Genomic DNA, 15000 nt, shown 5'->3' with positions numbered 1-15000 from the left:
TTCATATGGAAGCAGACACCCAAATATTTTTAAAAACATTAACAGCCGAAGCACAATTCCCAGGGATAATCAGGATCATCAACATATACCAGAACATTGAGAGTCACAGAGCCATGATTATAAGTAAAGAGAGAATAATCAGAGTAAGTTTGACGGAAACCATAAGATTTCAGAGAAGATGCAAGCTTGGCAAACCAACACCTAGGAGCCTGCTTTAAACCATACAAAGATTACGGAGTTTTCAAACCATACCTGGTTTGCCTGTATTGAACCCAGGGGGAGGTTTCATGTAAACCTCCGCATCAAGATCACCATGTAAGAAAGCATTATGTACATCCATTTGATGCAATTCTCAATTCTTTGATGCAGCAACAGCAAGGAAAGTACGAACAGTCACCGTTTTAGCCACTGGTGTGAATGTCTCCGTATAATCCACACCTTCTACCTGATGATTGCCCAAAATTACAAGGCGGGCTTTAAGGTGTTCGACCGTACCATCAGCGTTATACTTGATACGATAAAACCATTTGCAACCCAGAGCTTTCTTGCCATGGGGCAAGGGCTGCAGACTCCATGTCCCATTATCTTCCAAAGCACGGACCTCCTCGGCTATGGCAGCACGCCAACAAGAATCTTTCATAGCCTCCTTGAAAGTACGAAGCTCATGTCCTGCTATGATTGCTGCAAGCAGAGTACGATAACGAGGAGAAAAGTTTTCACAATTGACACCGGAAGGGGTACGATTAATAAGATGAACAGCTGTAAGAACACATTCCCCCCAAAAAAGAGACAGGTAAGTTGGCTTGAAACAACAAAGCTCTACTAACATTAAGTATGTGTTGATGTTTACGCTCAACCCGACCATTCTGTTATGGAGTTGCAACAATAGAAGTTTGAAAAATAATGCCATTAGCATGAAGTAAGATATCATGTGTTGGAACTCAGTGCCATTATCAGATCGAATAAAATTAACAGTAGATTCAAATTGACGATCAACCATGGCAAAAAACTTGGAAAAAGCAACAGCAACTTCAGTTTTATTAACCAATAAATACACCCATACAGCACGAGAAAAATCATCAACCAATGTCAAAAAATAAATTGCATCACAAGAGGAGGGTGTAGTATAAGGTCCCCACAAATCACAATGTACTAACTCAAAAATTCGACTATCTTTAAAATCACTAGTTAGGAAATGCATCTCGGGTTTGTTTAGCCATAGGACAAACAACACAGGCTTTATTTAAACATTTTTTATTACGACTACTACGAATGATGGGAACTAACTTTAGCACACGAACGGAAGGATGGCCCAAGCGACGAGCCACAATTCAAATTCCGTGATAGAGGATGGAGAAATAGCATAAATAGCAGGATCACTTCGAAAGTAATAAAGTCCATCTCTTCTTTCACCTACTCCAATCCGCGTCCTCGAGGATTGGTCCTGAATAACACACAATGAATTAGTGAAATGTACTAAACAATTTGATTCATCAATTAATTTTGATACAGAAAGAAAAATGCAACGTAATTCCGGAACAAATAACACACTATGGAGCACAATAGAAGGTGATAGGTGAACATTGCCAACCAAAGTAGCCATTGAGTGGCTGCCATTAGGTAGACCAACCGGCCACGAATGTATAGACTTCGTGTCAAATAAACAGGAAACATCACCGGTAACGTGATGAGAAGCCCCCGTGTCAATTATCCAATTCATGTTTGAGCACTTACCAGCCATACGTTCAGCGGAATTCGCTGTCGAAGTCGTCATGTGAAGAGTGGGTACCTGCTAGGTATTGTAAGTAATAGAAGAAGGCTGCAGTGAAGCAGCTCCAAATAGCAAAGGCTAGGACGGAAATACAGCAGCACCGGAGGCAGACTGGTGGTAGGCAGGGGCGCTCGGAGTATCAGGAAGCGGATGGAGCACGTACACGGCATGAGCACGAGCAGGGGGGGCAAAGCACACTGGGCAGCAGCGGGGGAAGCATCAAACAAACCTGTACGTTGCGATCGGCGCTTAACAAGATCGAAATACCACTGAGGTGTCACTACAAGAAAAGTTATTTTAAGCAACAGAAAAAGTCGTTACTAAAAACCTGATTTTGTTGCTAAAAATGATTTTTGCAACGAATTCCATTGTTGCGGGTACAACCGTAGCTAAAGCATTTAGCAACGACTATGGTGGTTGCAAAAGGTATCTGTTTTTTGCAACGAGTTCTATTGTTGCAAAAGAAGTATCGTTGCAATTCCTTCCAACGTTTTTAGCAACAAAAAAGCTCGTTGCCAAATTTTTTGCATTTTTAGCTACAACTATTTTCGTTGTTAAATATCTGTTTTTCACAACAATTCAAGTTGTTGCAATACATGATAGTCAATCTTTTGCAACGACTTTACTGTAGGGAAAACAATTAAGTAAAATTTGTTATTAATGTTTTTAGCAACAACTATTACCGTTGCAAAAAAATACACATTTTTCAAAACGACTTTGTTATCTTCTGAAACAACCTACAATCTATATATAAACTAGACAATTAAAATAATAAATAATTTATAACCAACTAAACTAATATCACCGATTATCATTATATATTAATTCGTATCCCAAAATATCACACGTCCCAAATATTATCGTGTGTCAAAAATATACGTAATTCATATACATGTAACGGATAACCAATTTTCCAAAATAATTCTCCTACCATATACAAGTTTTAATGCAAAAATTTACAAGTGAAAGGCACTTTGAAAAAGTCCAAAAATTTACAAGTGCACATATAGTTACTTCATAACCCAAAACATCGCGCATCCAAAATGCTTGCAGCTATCACCAACTTTGTCATTGACTACGAAAAATTTCCAACGAAGATATGTTTGCCTACACCAAATAACTTTGTTAGTAATTAAGAATCAAATGAGCCCCAATATTGAGTACTTTATAGGGAAAGCATTTAGCATGATATTCACAATCAAACCATCCCTACACTTTTTGTTGAGACATAATAAGCAAAGCATTTAGCATGATATTCACTAACAAAAGCATTACGTGTATAGGGAAAGCATTTAGAATTTAGCATCAAATTCACAATCAAACCATCACCATTCCAACTCAAACATAGCATGAAGCATATGCCAAAGACCAGATTCCATGACAACAAAATCCAACATAAGCAGCAATACTTCTAATTGGACTAAAATGCCAACCAGCTAATGCCGTAACTAAAACCACAACACAAGCCGCCAATACTCCTAATTGGACTAAAATGCCAACCAGCTAATGCCATTGTAACTAAAACTACAACACAAGCCGTCAATACTCCTAATTGGACGCAAAAGAAAGGCCAAGTATATATTAAAAACATGTATTTTTAGCATGTTTTAAGCCTAAGTATATGTTAAAAAAATGCAAAAGAAAGCATCATTTACCTAATAAGCATTCATGACAATCATTGAACTTCTTTATTCTGTAGTTGTTGTAAGATGCTTTGTTTCATCGATTCAATTGCTTCTTGTTGTTGTGCCTTATATTCTTCAAATTGTCGTTGTTGTAGCAACTGACTTTCCATCAAATCTTTAATTTATTGTTGTTGCTCTTGAATTTTCTCTTGTTGTTGCTCCATAATCTTACGTTGTTCTATTTGTGCTTTGTCTTTAGAATATGCACGTACCCCTGTCCCTTTTCCATGTACATGCCCTGACTTTTGGCCCGGAACTCTAAGCAAAATTTCATCTTGTGTTATTGAATGCCCAGCTGATGCAACAACATCTTTCAACTTCACCTATTACATAAAAAAGATATATATAATTGCATATTATAATAAAAAAATCATACAAGGGTAACAAAAATATAGTTATAATGGGTTGTTGTACATACATGGATTTCTTTTGACCGCGTATCGAGCCATTCTAGTTTTCCTTGATCATTCTTATGAGTGTGTTGGATAAGCCAAACTTTATCAGCAGTTAGCTTCACATTAGCATTCTCTTTTGTTTATTCAAATAATACAACGTTATTGATATTATTTCAGACTACATTCAATAAACATAATAAAATAGGTTTGTCTTACCAATACATCTTCTGATTCAGGAAATGATAAATTTCCAGACGTATGCTTAGTTCTCTTGTCAGAATTCTGATTTTTAGAGTTCCTCTCACTTATGACCTGCATGATGACTACAAAAGTTGATGCCAATCAAGTTCTTGCTATTATTGGTAATTCCTAAATGGCATCATTGACGAGAAGATACATGAAAAACATTTATGTTTAGACAAATGGATGTATCTATGCACGTTATTTTACATATACATCGGCTCAATGTTGAGTTGTTTACTTACATAAATAGTTCATAAATAGTACGTAGTTTAATTAAAGAAATACCTTAAATTTGTCAGATCCGTAATACTTGATCAGATATTCCCATTGAGGTTGGGGTAAGTCAAGAGGAGGATTCTTTTTGCGCTCCTCGTTAGTTTTTCCGTATCTCGCACTTTTTTAGTAATTGTGCAACCTACACTTGTACAATCTATATAAACGTTGCATGGTCTCTAAGACAAATGCATACATTTGGAAGTAGTCACTAGACTTATCAATTTCAAACTTCTCTTGCACAAAGAAGGTAAGATGATAAGTACAACCAAAACCAGAAAACTATAGTGCTAAATAACTGATATTAATAAAGAAATTAGTAAATAACATAACCTGTATTTCCTTCAACATACTTTCTCCAGCTGCCTCAAATGCTTCTTTCCAACTTTTCACATTCAATGGAGCTTTTGTCCTCACAACACGCCCACGCTCATTAACCAAGTCACGAGCATTTTCTCCAATTGCTCGGTCAATTTTATCAGGTATTGTGATCTTCAATTTCGATCCTCTCCCTTTAATTTTCATGTCAACCACGTAACTCTTATACATTCCTCTCTTACCTCTTCCTTTGATCTTACTAGTTGCTAAGATAATACAAATGTTAAAACTTATCAAGTATGCCTACAATAATCAATAATCAATAATCAATAATATCTAAAAAAGTTGCTCCATCTCTCTTAACTACCTGTATTTCTATCTATCTCATCACCATAAACTTGCTCCACCTCTTTTTGAGTGATAGTTTGCCTTGGTTATGGATCTAAAGCTTCATTCACTTGCAAGCCCACTTCAATTCTACTAACAAAGTTGCTTCTATTCTTTCTCTTACCAAGTATGCCTACAATAATCAATAATCAATAATCAATAATATATAAAACAACCCATAATTACAAACTAGAAACGTGAAAGTCGAGTTTTCAATAATGTACTTTCATCCATTAAGGTAATGACGCCTTCTGATGCTTGGTCATTCAAGATTGGTGTAGCAGTTTCTTCATAACCTTGAAGATCGTCTCCGTGAATCAAATTATGGTCATTCAAGGTCGGCGCATCAGTTGTTGGCGATTTAGTTGCTGGTAATTCAGTTGGTGCTGCTTTGTTTATATGCGCTTCATAAGTTGTTCGTTGCCTCTCCAAATCTACAAGGGTAAAGACAATGAAAATCAAAGTGAATTCAACAAAATAAAATTTAAATTTGTTGAATTGAAATTATAAAAAAAAAAAAAAAAAAAAAAAAAAAAAAAAAAAAACATACCTTTGCTAACTGCATGAGCAATCTCATCTGTGATGTGTGGGTTAGAGCTATTATTGAATTGATCAGCTACATTTTGCTTGCTAAACAATTGCATCCGACTAGCTTGAACAAGACTCATAAGTTTTCCGGGGGCAATACTTCGACTGCATATTTTCTTTCCCCCTCCTCTCCCAACCATCTTTTATCTATTCAGATATTTTTGCAAAATTATCAAACAAAAGGTAGCTTCAACAATAAACAATATATTTCAAGATAGAGCGGAAAAAATAAACAATAGTAGCCGAATTGTTCATATAGATAACAAGAAAGATATAATGAATGTAAATATTGTACAACATAACATAATCAAGGAGAAGAATCAAAATCAAATTTCTTCTTCAACTTCACTCGATTTCTCAAAGACTTCAATTTCACCATCATTAATGACATTGTCATCTTCCAATATTTGTGTAACCATTTGCACTACATGTTCTCCTTTATAATGCATAAACATATTTGTAGCCAACGACAAACTAACTCTAAAATCGTCAGTATGTACGCAATTAGTACATTCAGCTTCAATATTAGCTTCCACCTCTACTTGTTGAAAGGCATCTACATCTATACCCTCCTTATCTAGATCACTAGCACTCATATTATACAAATCCCTTGGTTGTGCTTTTATAACAAATTCCCAATTCTCATTGTTTTCATCTTCTATGTAAAATACTTGCTCCACTTGGGATTCTAGCACAAACACATCATACGACTTTAAAAGTCTATTATTATTCACACTAACCAAACCATGCTCATCTACCTTATACCCTCTACCAAGGTTTTCTACATCAAACCAACTGCATTTGAACACAAATACATGATTTTCTCCAGGATAACGCATTTGATATATGTCTCTCAAAACGCTATAGTATTCCTTATCTGAAGCATCATCACCACGCACCATGACACCTGAATTTTGTGTTTCCCTATTTTCTGACCTATCACTAGTGTGGAAACGGAAACCATTTACAATATATGCTGTGTAATGCCCTACAACTCTAGAAGGACCACAAACCAAATTGTACTAGTCTTTATCACAGCGTCCAAGTATATAAATTTTTTGTACCTAAATGAACAAATGTTAACATACTTTATTAGCAAAATGGCTTACTGGACAAACATAAGAAGGAAACCATTTACAATGTATTACTTAAAAGCTTTTCTTACTTGATTTTGTATCCATTTGTAAAATTGTTCTTTGTGCCTCCGTTCTACATTTCTTGGACATTTCTTCTCCAATTCCAACTTATGTTTTCTATGACACCTAGGCATTGCCACGGTCCGGGTTGAGCCGATTCTGTTCCGGTTCCATCCGGTTCCGGTTCCATTTGGAACCTGTCGCGACCGGTTCCGGTTCCGGGCGGTTCCAAACGGTTCCTTGGCGGTTCATGAGGCGGTTCCGGCAGTTCCAATTCACGGGACGGGCGGGCCGGACCATCGGTTCCATTTTTATTTTTTCTTTAAATATTTATATAATATAAAAATACTACTCCCTCCGATCTTATGAAATAGTCCCATTTGCTTGGGCACGGATATTAAGGGTTGTGTGGGGTCCATTAAAAAGGGTAAATAGTAAAGGGTAAGTAGTGAAGGATAAGTAGTGAAGGGTAGTTGGGTAAGTAAGGTATATGGGGGTATATTCGTAATTACTTGTGTGAACTAAGGATATTTAAGTAAAAAAGGATTGTCAAAAATAGAAATGGGACTAATTCAAAGGTTTTGCCAAATAAGGAAATGGGACTAATTCATAAGATCGGAGGGAGTATAATATTGCGGACGTACCTTTGATGATTACTTGATTATTAGCCAAATTCATTGCTTGTCAAGTTGTCATCGTTATTAAAAAAAAGAATGAAAAAAATAAATTAATAAGAAACAAATCAATGATAATATCGATAAAGACGATTAATAAAAAAAGAGGGAGAAAATGGACTTGAACCTAGTACCCAAAGGAATACTAAGCTACCTACGTATCCCGAAGGAATCAAAGCCCACGTAGTTCTTTGTCATACCTTTTAGTTTTAGTTGTTGAATGTTGATTTATCATTGTCCGATTGATCCTATTCGTCTTCGTCATCATCATCTGGTTGGTTAGATGCTTCCGCTGACTCTCCTCCTGACGATGATGCAGATGTATCCATCATCATCCATGGATCATCATCATCATCTTGATCATCATCATTCCTTAGTCCTTGTGTTCGAATCTCCGCTTGATCCCAATCTTTCTTGCAAACACATATTTGAATACTATGTGGAGCAAGACGAGATCTCTTTTCGTCTAAAACTCTTCTACCTGCACTAAAAGCAGACTCCGACTCAATTGTAGAAGCAGGAATTGCAAGGATATCCTTTGCAATTCTCGACAATATGGAAAATTTTACAGATTTTTCTTTCCACCACTCTAAAATATCATAATTACCTTGGTCAATTTCAAAGTGGTGTTTAAGATAACTATCTAATTCTAAATATGAAGTGGAGGATGAAGAAGAAGATGATCCTACAAAACTATCATCTTGGCACATTATATTAGCTATTACGAAATTATAATAAGAGGGATGTGCCGAAACGCTTGCACGCCTAGACGTATCGCGTTTTGGGTTATATACACTAGCATAATAATCATAAAGTTCTGCTAAAAGTTTTTTACAACTTCCAACATAATTATGTACATCACTAGGCGGGCGATCTAATGATTGGTAGTAAAATCCAATTACTTTGGTAAGGACTTCTGTTTTAAAACATGGGTCTAAAATGGTTGCAATTCCATAAATATAAGGAAAATCGGTAAAATATGCCTTCCATTTATCCATCATATCTGCAAGAATCGGCTTTAAATATGGGTTAGTATCATCATGCGTATGTTTAAGAAGATGATAAAAAATAGTAATACACTCACTTATTACTAAGTGGACGTTCGGTTCATAAACATATGAAAAAATCTTAGTTGCGTGGTCATACGCTTCTAATATTTTATGTACACCTATAGCTAGTTCCCATGTGTCATCAGTTATATAGCTATCTGTACACTCACTATACAGTTGTGTTATAACTGGACGATAAGCAATCGCTTTTCTTAATAAATCGTTAGTTGAGCCCCAACGTGTAGGAGTATCTAATGACCAATACACTTTTTTAGTTGATATTGGTCACATAATTGCTTATATCGTCTCTTTATCTTTCCAATTCTAAGCCATTTCACTATGTCTCTAATTAGATCTAATAAATCGCTTAATTGTTTTATACCTGCCTGGCAAGATAAGTTAACTATATGAGCACAACAACGTATGTGTAATAAGCTACCCCCAAGGATAAAACTAAAAGCAGGTACGTTATACAAAAGTTCCATACATTTAATGTTAGCGGTTACATTATCGGTAGAACAACAAAATATCTTATCTAATAAGTTCCATTCTCTACATATCTGTACTAATCTATAATTTATGTTTTCACCCGTATGTCTTTCTAGCATTGTTTCAAAAGCAATTATTCTTTTTTGAATGATCCAATTTTGATCTATCTAATGTGCTGTTACACACATATAAGATTCTAAATGTGGGGGAGCAGACCAAATATCAGTTGTTATGCTAACCCTACCATTAAAAGATTTAAACATTTCAATTAATTCATAGCGCATTGATTCATATAATTTAATTGTGCGTCTTTTAAGAGTGTTCCTAGGGATTACTCTATATTGTGGTTGCAAAGTTTTTCTAGTGAAACGCTCGTGTGCCCTACTTTCACCGTGGTTAAAAGGCAATTCATCACAAATTACATACTTATAAAATTCATCAATCATATCATTACGATTATATATAAAAGGCATACCTGTGCTAGGAATGTCCCACTGTCGGCTTCCACTTGTGGTCCCACTGCCGCTTGCTGCATGAGTTTCTTTTGTGATTCCATGCTTCTTTGCCAAATGTTTGTTAAAAGATCCCGTACCACCACCTAACACGTATTCACAAAACACAATAAATAAATTTTTATAAAATATGAATATATAATGTATGTATAAAAAACTGAAAAAGTATTTACCTCTGGCGAAATTGTATGAAATTAAGGGCTTTACTCCTTGACTTTCACAAATTTGACAAGTGCATAAGAAAACAACTGGATTGTCGGTTGGTTCTTTTCTAAAATACGACCACACATGTGAAACAGCTCTACCACTAGGAGGTGGCATTGCCGGAAAAGGTTGTCTTACTGGTTCATCTTCATCTAAATTTAAATATAAAGACATACTTAGATATATACCACAATATATAAATAAATAATAATTTAAAATTTAATCAATTTGAAGAATAAAATTATAAAACTAACCGATAGTGTGGAAATTGACTCGTTTACCACGAGCTTGTCTTTGTTGTTGTTGTTGTTGTTGTTCTTCATGTGATCTTGTTGATGACTGTCGAGAATTATGTATCCCAATAGGGGTCGTTGGTTCCTCTTCTTGTTCTTCTTCTTCATCAATTTGTATTTCTCTTTCCACTTCTTCTGCATAATTGAGTAATTCTTGGTCGTACCCTTCAGGATAATTTGGTTCATAATTATAATTACTAATCGAAGGTGTTGTTGATACCGACGGAGTTGAAGTGGCCTTTCTTTTGGAGCTAGAACCTCCCAATGATTTTGCCACTTTAGTAACGTTTTTAGAGGCTTTTTTCAAGAAAGAAGACATGATAATATTGAAATAATAATAGAATTAAAAAATAAATAAATAAATGATTAATAGACTAATTATGTAATTAACTAAATTAAGAAATAATTAAAAAACTAATTATGTAATTAAGAGAATAATTGCGTAATTAAGTAATTAAGTAGAGAGAGTAAGTAGAGAGAGTAGGAGAAGAGATGAGTTGTGAATGAAAATGATTGAAAGTGATGGGTATTTATAGAGAAAATGGCAACGGCTAGTTAACGGCTAGTTTTTCACGGTTCCGGTTCCATGGAACCGCTGGGCCGGTTCACCCGGACTGGTCCCGGTTCCGGTTCCATGGAACCGTTGGACCAGTCCCGGTTCCGGTTCCATGAAACCGTTGGACCGGTTCACCCGGACCGGTTCCGGTTCCAACCCGCTGTTCTTAGGTCCGGTTCATGCAGTTTTTTTTCCGGCGGTTTCACGGTTCCGGCAACTTTTTTTCCGATGGTTTCACGGTTCCGCAGTTCGGGCCGGTTCGGAACCTGTCGCGAACGGTTCCGGTTCCGGATCCGGTTCTAAGCGGTTCGGCACCGGTTCGGTTCCGGGTAACCCGCCCCGTGGCCATGCCTTATGACACCATATAAAAACAAATAAAACTGGCTTCTATAGCCTAAAATATACTATACAATTCAAACTAATTAAACATAAGGAATAAAAATGGCGTACTGGACAAACTTAAGAAGTGGATCGTAGTTTTGAAGAATATAAAAATGGATTTAATCACACTCTAGATGATCTAGATGTTTTGGTGTACTCCCCCCAATGGTGTGTCCATGTGGTCTAAAAACCTCAAGGTTTGATATTAAGGTATCCTCTTCTATATCTTCATCGTCATTTCTTACTTTGCGATTGAATTTAGTGTCAATGTCACTCATGTACCTAGAACAGAATGTTAAGCACTCATCTGCCAAATAACCTTCAGCAATGCAACCTTCTGGATGTGCTCGATTTCGAATATATGATTTTAATGTTCGGAGATACCTAATAGAATAAGACATGTTATGTTAGTATTTGAATAATTGACAAACATGAGTATATTTCTTAAAGAAAAAGTATACCTCTCAATAGGATACATCCACCGATATCGAACTGGTCCAACAATTTTAGCCTCAGTTGCCAGATGTACAACTAAATGCACCATAACATCAAAAAAAGCCGGTGGAAATATCATTTCCAACTTGCATAAGGTGTAAGGAATTTTTTTTTTAAGTTCTTCCAATTGACCAACACTTATGTTTTTAAAGCAAAGGCCTCGAAAAAAAAAACTTAGTTCAACCAAAGGGTCGTAAACCTCTTTTTGTAAAAACCCACGAAGTGCAAGGGGAAGCAACTGCTCAATAAAAACATGATGGTCATGACTCTTCAAACATGATATCTTTTTTCCATTATCTTTAATACAACGAGAAATATTTGATAGATATCCATCGGAGATTTCATTTTTGCAAACATATGACATATGGCAACCTTGGCATCTGACCTCAATGTATATATAGCAATAGGAACACGCACCTTACCATCAACCACTTTAGGATGCAACTTATCTCTGATTTTCATCTTCACCAAATCCAATCGAGCCTTCAAAGTATCTTTTTTTTTGCCTTGTATGCTCATTAAAGTACCCAAGATATTATCAGAGACCTTTTTCTCAATATGCATAACATCCAAGTTATGACGAATTTTTAATTTCCTCCAATAAGGCAAGGTAAAGAAAATGCTTTTCTTTTTCCACCCAAACAAGCTATTAGAAGCATCCCTTTTTGTTTTGTTCCCTACAATCTTCCCATATTTTGCTTGTGAGAATCGGCTATAATGTTGTAATACATCTTCCCCACTCAATGGAACTGGTGCAACACCTTTTTCAATTTTACCGTCAAAAGAATTGGCATCATTTCTCCACTTATGATTCATTGGAAGCCAACGTCGATGCCCTAAATAACCACCCTTATGCATCAACGAAGTCCGTTTAGTTTCCTTATGACAACATGGACAAGCGTAATAACCTTTGGTAGACCATCCAGACAAATCTGCATACGCAGGAAAGTCATTGATAGTCCACAGTAGTGATGCACGCAAGATGAAATTTGTTTTAGAGTAAGCATCATAGGTTTCAACACCAACCTCCCAAAGCTCCTTTAACTCCTCAATAAGTGGTTGGAGGTAGACGTCCATATTAATTCCAGGACTTGTTGGACCTGGTACTAGTAAAGATAGCATAAATGAATAAGGTTTCATGCATAACCAAGGAGGAAAATTATAAGGGATAAGAACCACTGGCCATATGCTATGTTGTGAATTATTGAAAGGCTGAAAGCCATCACAAGCTAGTCCAAGTCTAACATTTCGCACCTCTTTAGCAAATTCACTATACTCTTCATCAAATGATTTCCATGCAAAGGACTCAGATGGATGTCTCATTGTATCATCCACCGCACTCGCATTGTCATCCTCCAAAAAGGTATCATCCTCCTCTTCCCTAGAAAGGGCATCATCATCTATAATCCTATCACAATCATTCACTCTATATGTTTTAGTAGCATCCCTTTCTTTTTGCCAACGCATGTCTTTGGATGTCTTTCTACACATGTACAACCTTTGTAGCCTAGGCTTCAATGGAAAATATCTTAGAACTTATCTAGAAACCTTTACCCCCTTAGAAGAGCCTTCCTTTTCTTGTTTCCACCTTGATAAACCACAAGTGGGACACTCAATCAATTTTTCATGCTCTTTCCAATAAAGAATACAATCATTTTCACAAGCATCAATCTTATAATAATCAAGGCCCAAGTCTTTAATGAGTTTCTTAGCCTTGTAATAAGAAGTTGGAAGGTAAGCGCCATAGCTTTGACTTTCTAATTGGAGTAAACTATCAAAAGACTTATCAGACCAATTATTCAAAACCTTTAAATGTAATATTTTACCAATATATTACAACTTAGACATTGTTGTGCCATGCATTGTTAATGGTTCTTGGTACTCCTCTAAAAGTTTGAAAAACTTTTTGCATTTGCATTAGGTTTCTCATACTCCTCAACATTATTTAAAGCCTCTTCAGCACTCCCAACATTCATAGCACCAACTCCACATGCATCTTGCAACATTGTGAAACCGCTATCAGTGTCATTGGACTCATTAACATCATCCCCATCACTTGATTCAACTAATTCTTCCCCGTGAAGTTACCAAAAAGTGTACTTCTCATACATTCCCCTCTTAAGCAAGTCTAATCTTAGATCACATTTTGTTTTAAGAAATATATTGCGACGACAATTACAAGGGCACCTAATAGTAGTACTATCTCGATCATGTTCTCTTACTTTGGAAAGAGAAAAATTTAGAAACTCATCAACACCATTTACATAATCAATAGATGAACGATCTTTTCCTTTGACCCATGCCTTATTCAAAATCATTTCCTATATTTAAAGTTTATAATAATTAGGTTATATAACATTCAATAATATCACCAAGAACTCCTTATAATATTGTTAACAATTAATTCAAGAACAAGAGAAATTTAACAACTTGTAAAACAATTTAATTTCGAGTCGTTTGAAGAACAATTTAACGATTCAAAAAGAACAAGAACAATTTAAATTTTTGAAAGAAACACAAGAACAATTTAACAACTACGTGAAAGGGAATTTTAACTTTAAGTTATTTGAAGAACAATTTAACAATAAAATCAAGAACAAAGATTACCATTTGTTCAATGTATGCGTGACAAATCAACTTAGAAAATATTTTCAACACATGACAAATCAACTTAGACTAATCAACTTGAATAAACAAGAACAATTTAACAAGTTCACATGAACCATTTTACTAGGCTTCATTATAATCTAAAACAAATAAACTAAAAATCGTTGCCCTCATCAAGTATGTATCATCACAATCGCAAATAATGAGTTCTTTTGCTTCAATTTGAAAAGAAAAATCTAATTCCACCATGACATCAAAACCTTACACCGTGAAATCATAGGCCATAAACTTACTTTTGCTTTAATCTTATCATCTAGAACTTCAATTTGAAGTAACTCCATCAATTTTTCTTAGCATTACTTTGGAAGAATCTCACATTTTAATAAATTATCCATATAAATCAAAAGCAATCTCACCTTATTCAAGAAACGGCGTTTTATCCCCCTAAAGCCACTGCTAGCTAATTCCACATGAATTGCAATAAGAAAATAATAGTAATAAAAAACCGCAAGCAATTTCCCAATACAAAAAAACACACAAACATAAACCCCTAAAAAACGCAAGTAATCAAGCCCTCAAGATCTAATTGTAAATCCTCAGTGGCAAAGAAAAAGGTTAATCTATGTCATGAAATACAACCCAACATTTCAAAATCATGAAATACGCATACATAAATCTGTTAATTAGAACAAAGCCCAAGAAAAACACGAATTCTTGTTCCTTCACTGCCAAGAGGGTTAAAATTCGCACAACCCAACATTTCAAACTGACGAAATACACATACATTAATCTGATAATTACAACAAAGCTCAAGAAATTCAAAGAACAACCCATAAATTGAAAGCAACAAGAAACAAGAACAAGATATTCAAAGAAACAAAAAGGCACAAAAAACAAACAGCCTATCGCGGGTTATTTGAAAGGCGTATGTGCAGAAGGCGGTA

The 15000-nt window shown here is 35.5% G+C and overlaps 3 protein-coding genes across 6 annotated transcripts in view; all 3 read right to left on the bottom strand.

Moving 5' to 3' along the window:
* Positions 1-2562: 2562 nt before the first annotated feature.
* Positions 2563-7580, bottom strand: LOC130798987 (uncharacterized). Of its 4 annotated transcripts, none has more exons than XM_057662082.1 (5): positions 5623-7580; positions 5297-5506; positions 5053-5205; positions 4701-4951; positions 2563-2878 (listed from the first exon to the last, which is right to left on the bottom strand). In XM_057662082.1, exons 1-3 carry the CDS (start codon positions 5798-5800, stop codon positions 5120-5122), a joined length of 474 nt encoding a protein of 157 aa, XP_057518065.1. In that variant the 5' UTR covers positions 5801-7580; the 3' UTR covers positions 2563-2878; positions 4701-4951; positions 5053-5119. The 4 variants fall into 4 exon arrangements, 3 of the variants coding, with proteins under 3 accessions (XP_057518065.1, XP_057518066.1, XP_057518064.1); XM_057662083.1 differs by having other exon boundaries at positions 4701-5205; positions 5623-5807; positions 6826-7580; XR_009039165.1 differs by lacking the exons at positions 4701-4951; positions 5053-5205; positions 5297-5506; positions 5623-7580 and adding exons at positions 3427-3779; positions 3875-4174; positions 4380-4679.
* A 9-nt stretch (positions 7581-7589) lies between these two features.
* Positions 7590-10478, bottom strand: LOC130798986 (uncharacterized). The gene is made up of 4 exons (XM_057662080.1): positions 9979-10478; positions 9694-9876; positions 9484-9606; positions 7590-7951 (listed from the first exon to the last, which is right to left on the bottom strand). Exons 1-4 carry the CDS (start codon positions 10334-10336, stop codon positions 7719-7721), a joined length of 897 nt encoding a protein of 298 aa, XP_057518063.1. The 5' UTR covers positions 10337-10478; the 3' UTR covers positions 7590-7718.
* Positions 10479-14087: 3609 nt separating this feature from the next.
* Positions 14088-15000, bottom strand: part of LOC130798985 (uncharacterized) — a 6052-nt gene continuing 5139 nt past the window's right edge. The window contains exon 2 of the mRNA XM_057662079.1: positions 14088-15000. This exon is cut by the window's right edge and continues 1315 nt beyond it. The gene's annotated coding sequence lies outside the window, so the exon portion shown is untranslated.

The sequence above is a fragment of the Amaranthus tricolor genome, chromosome 13, assembly GCF_026212465.1.
Source record: "Amaranthus tricolor cultivar Red isolate AtriRed21 chromosome 13, ASM2621246v1, whole genome shotgun sequence".
In the NCBI taxonomy this organism is placed as follows: Eukaryota; Viridiplantae; Streptophyta; class Magnoliopsida; order Caryophyllales; family Amaranthaceae; genus Amaranthus; species Amaranthus tricolor.
Note: the sequence above shows the minus strand (reverse complement) of the source record. Positions and strands in the feature narration are given on the sequence as shown.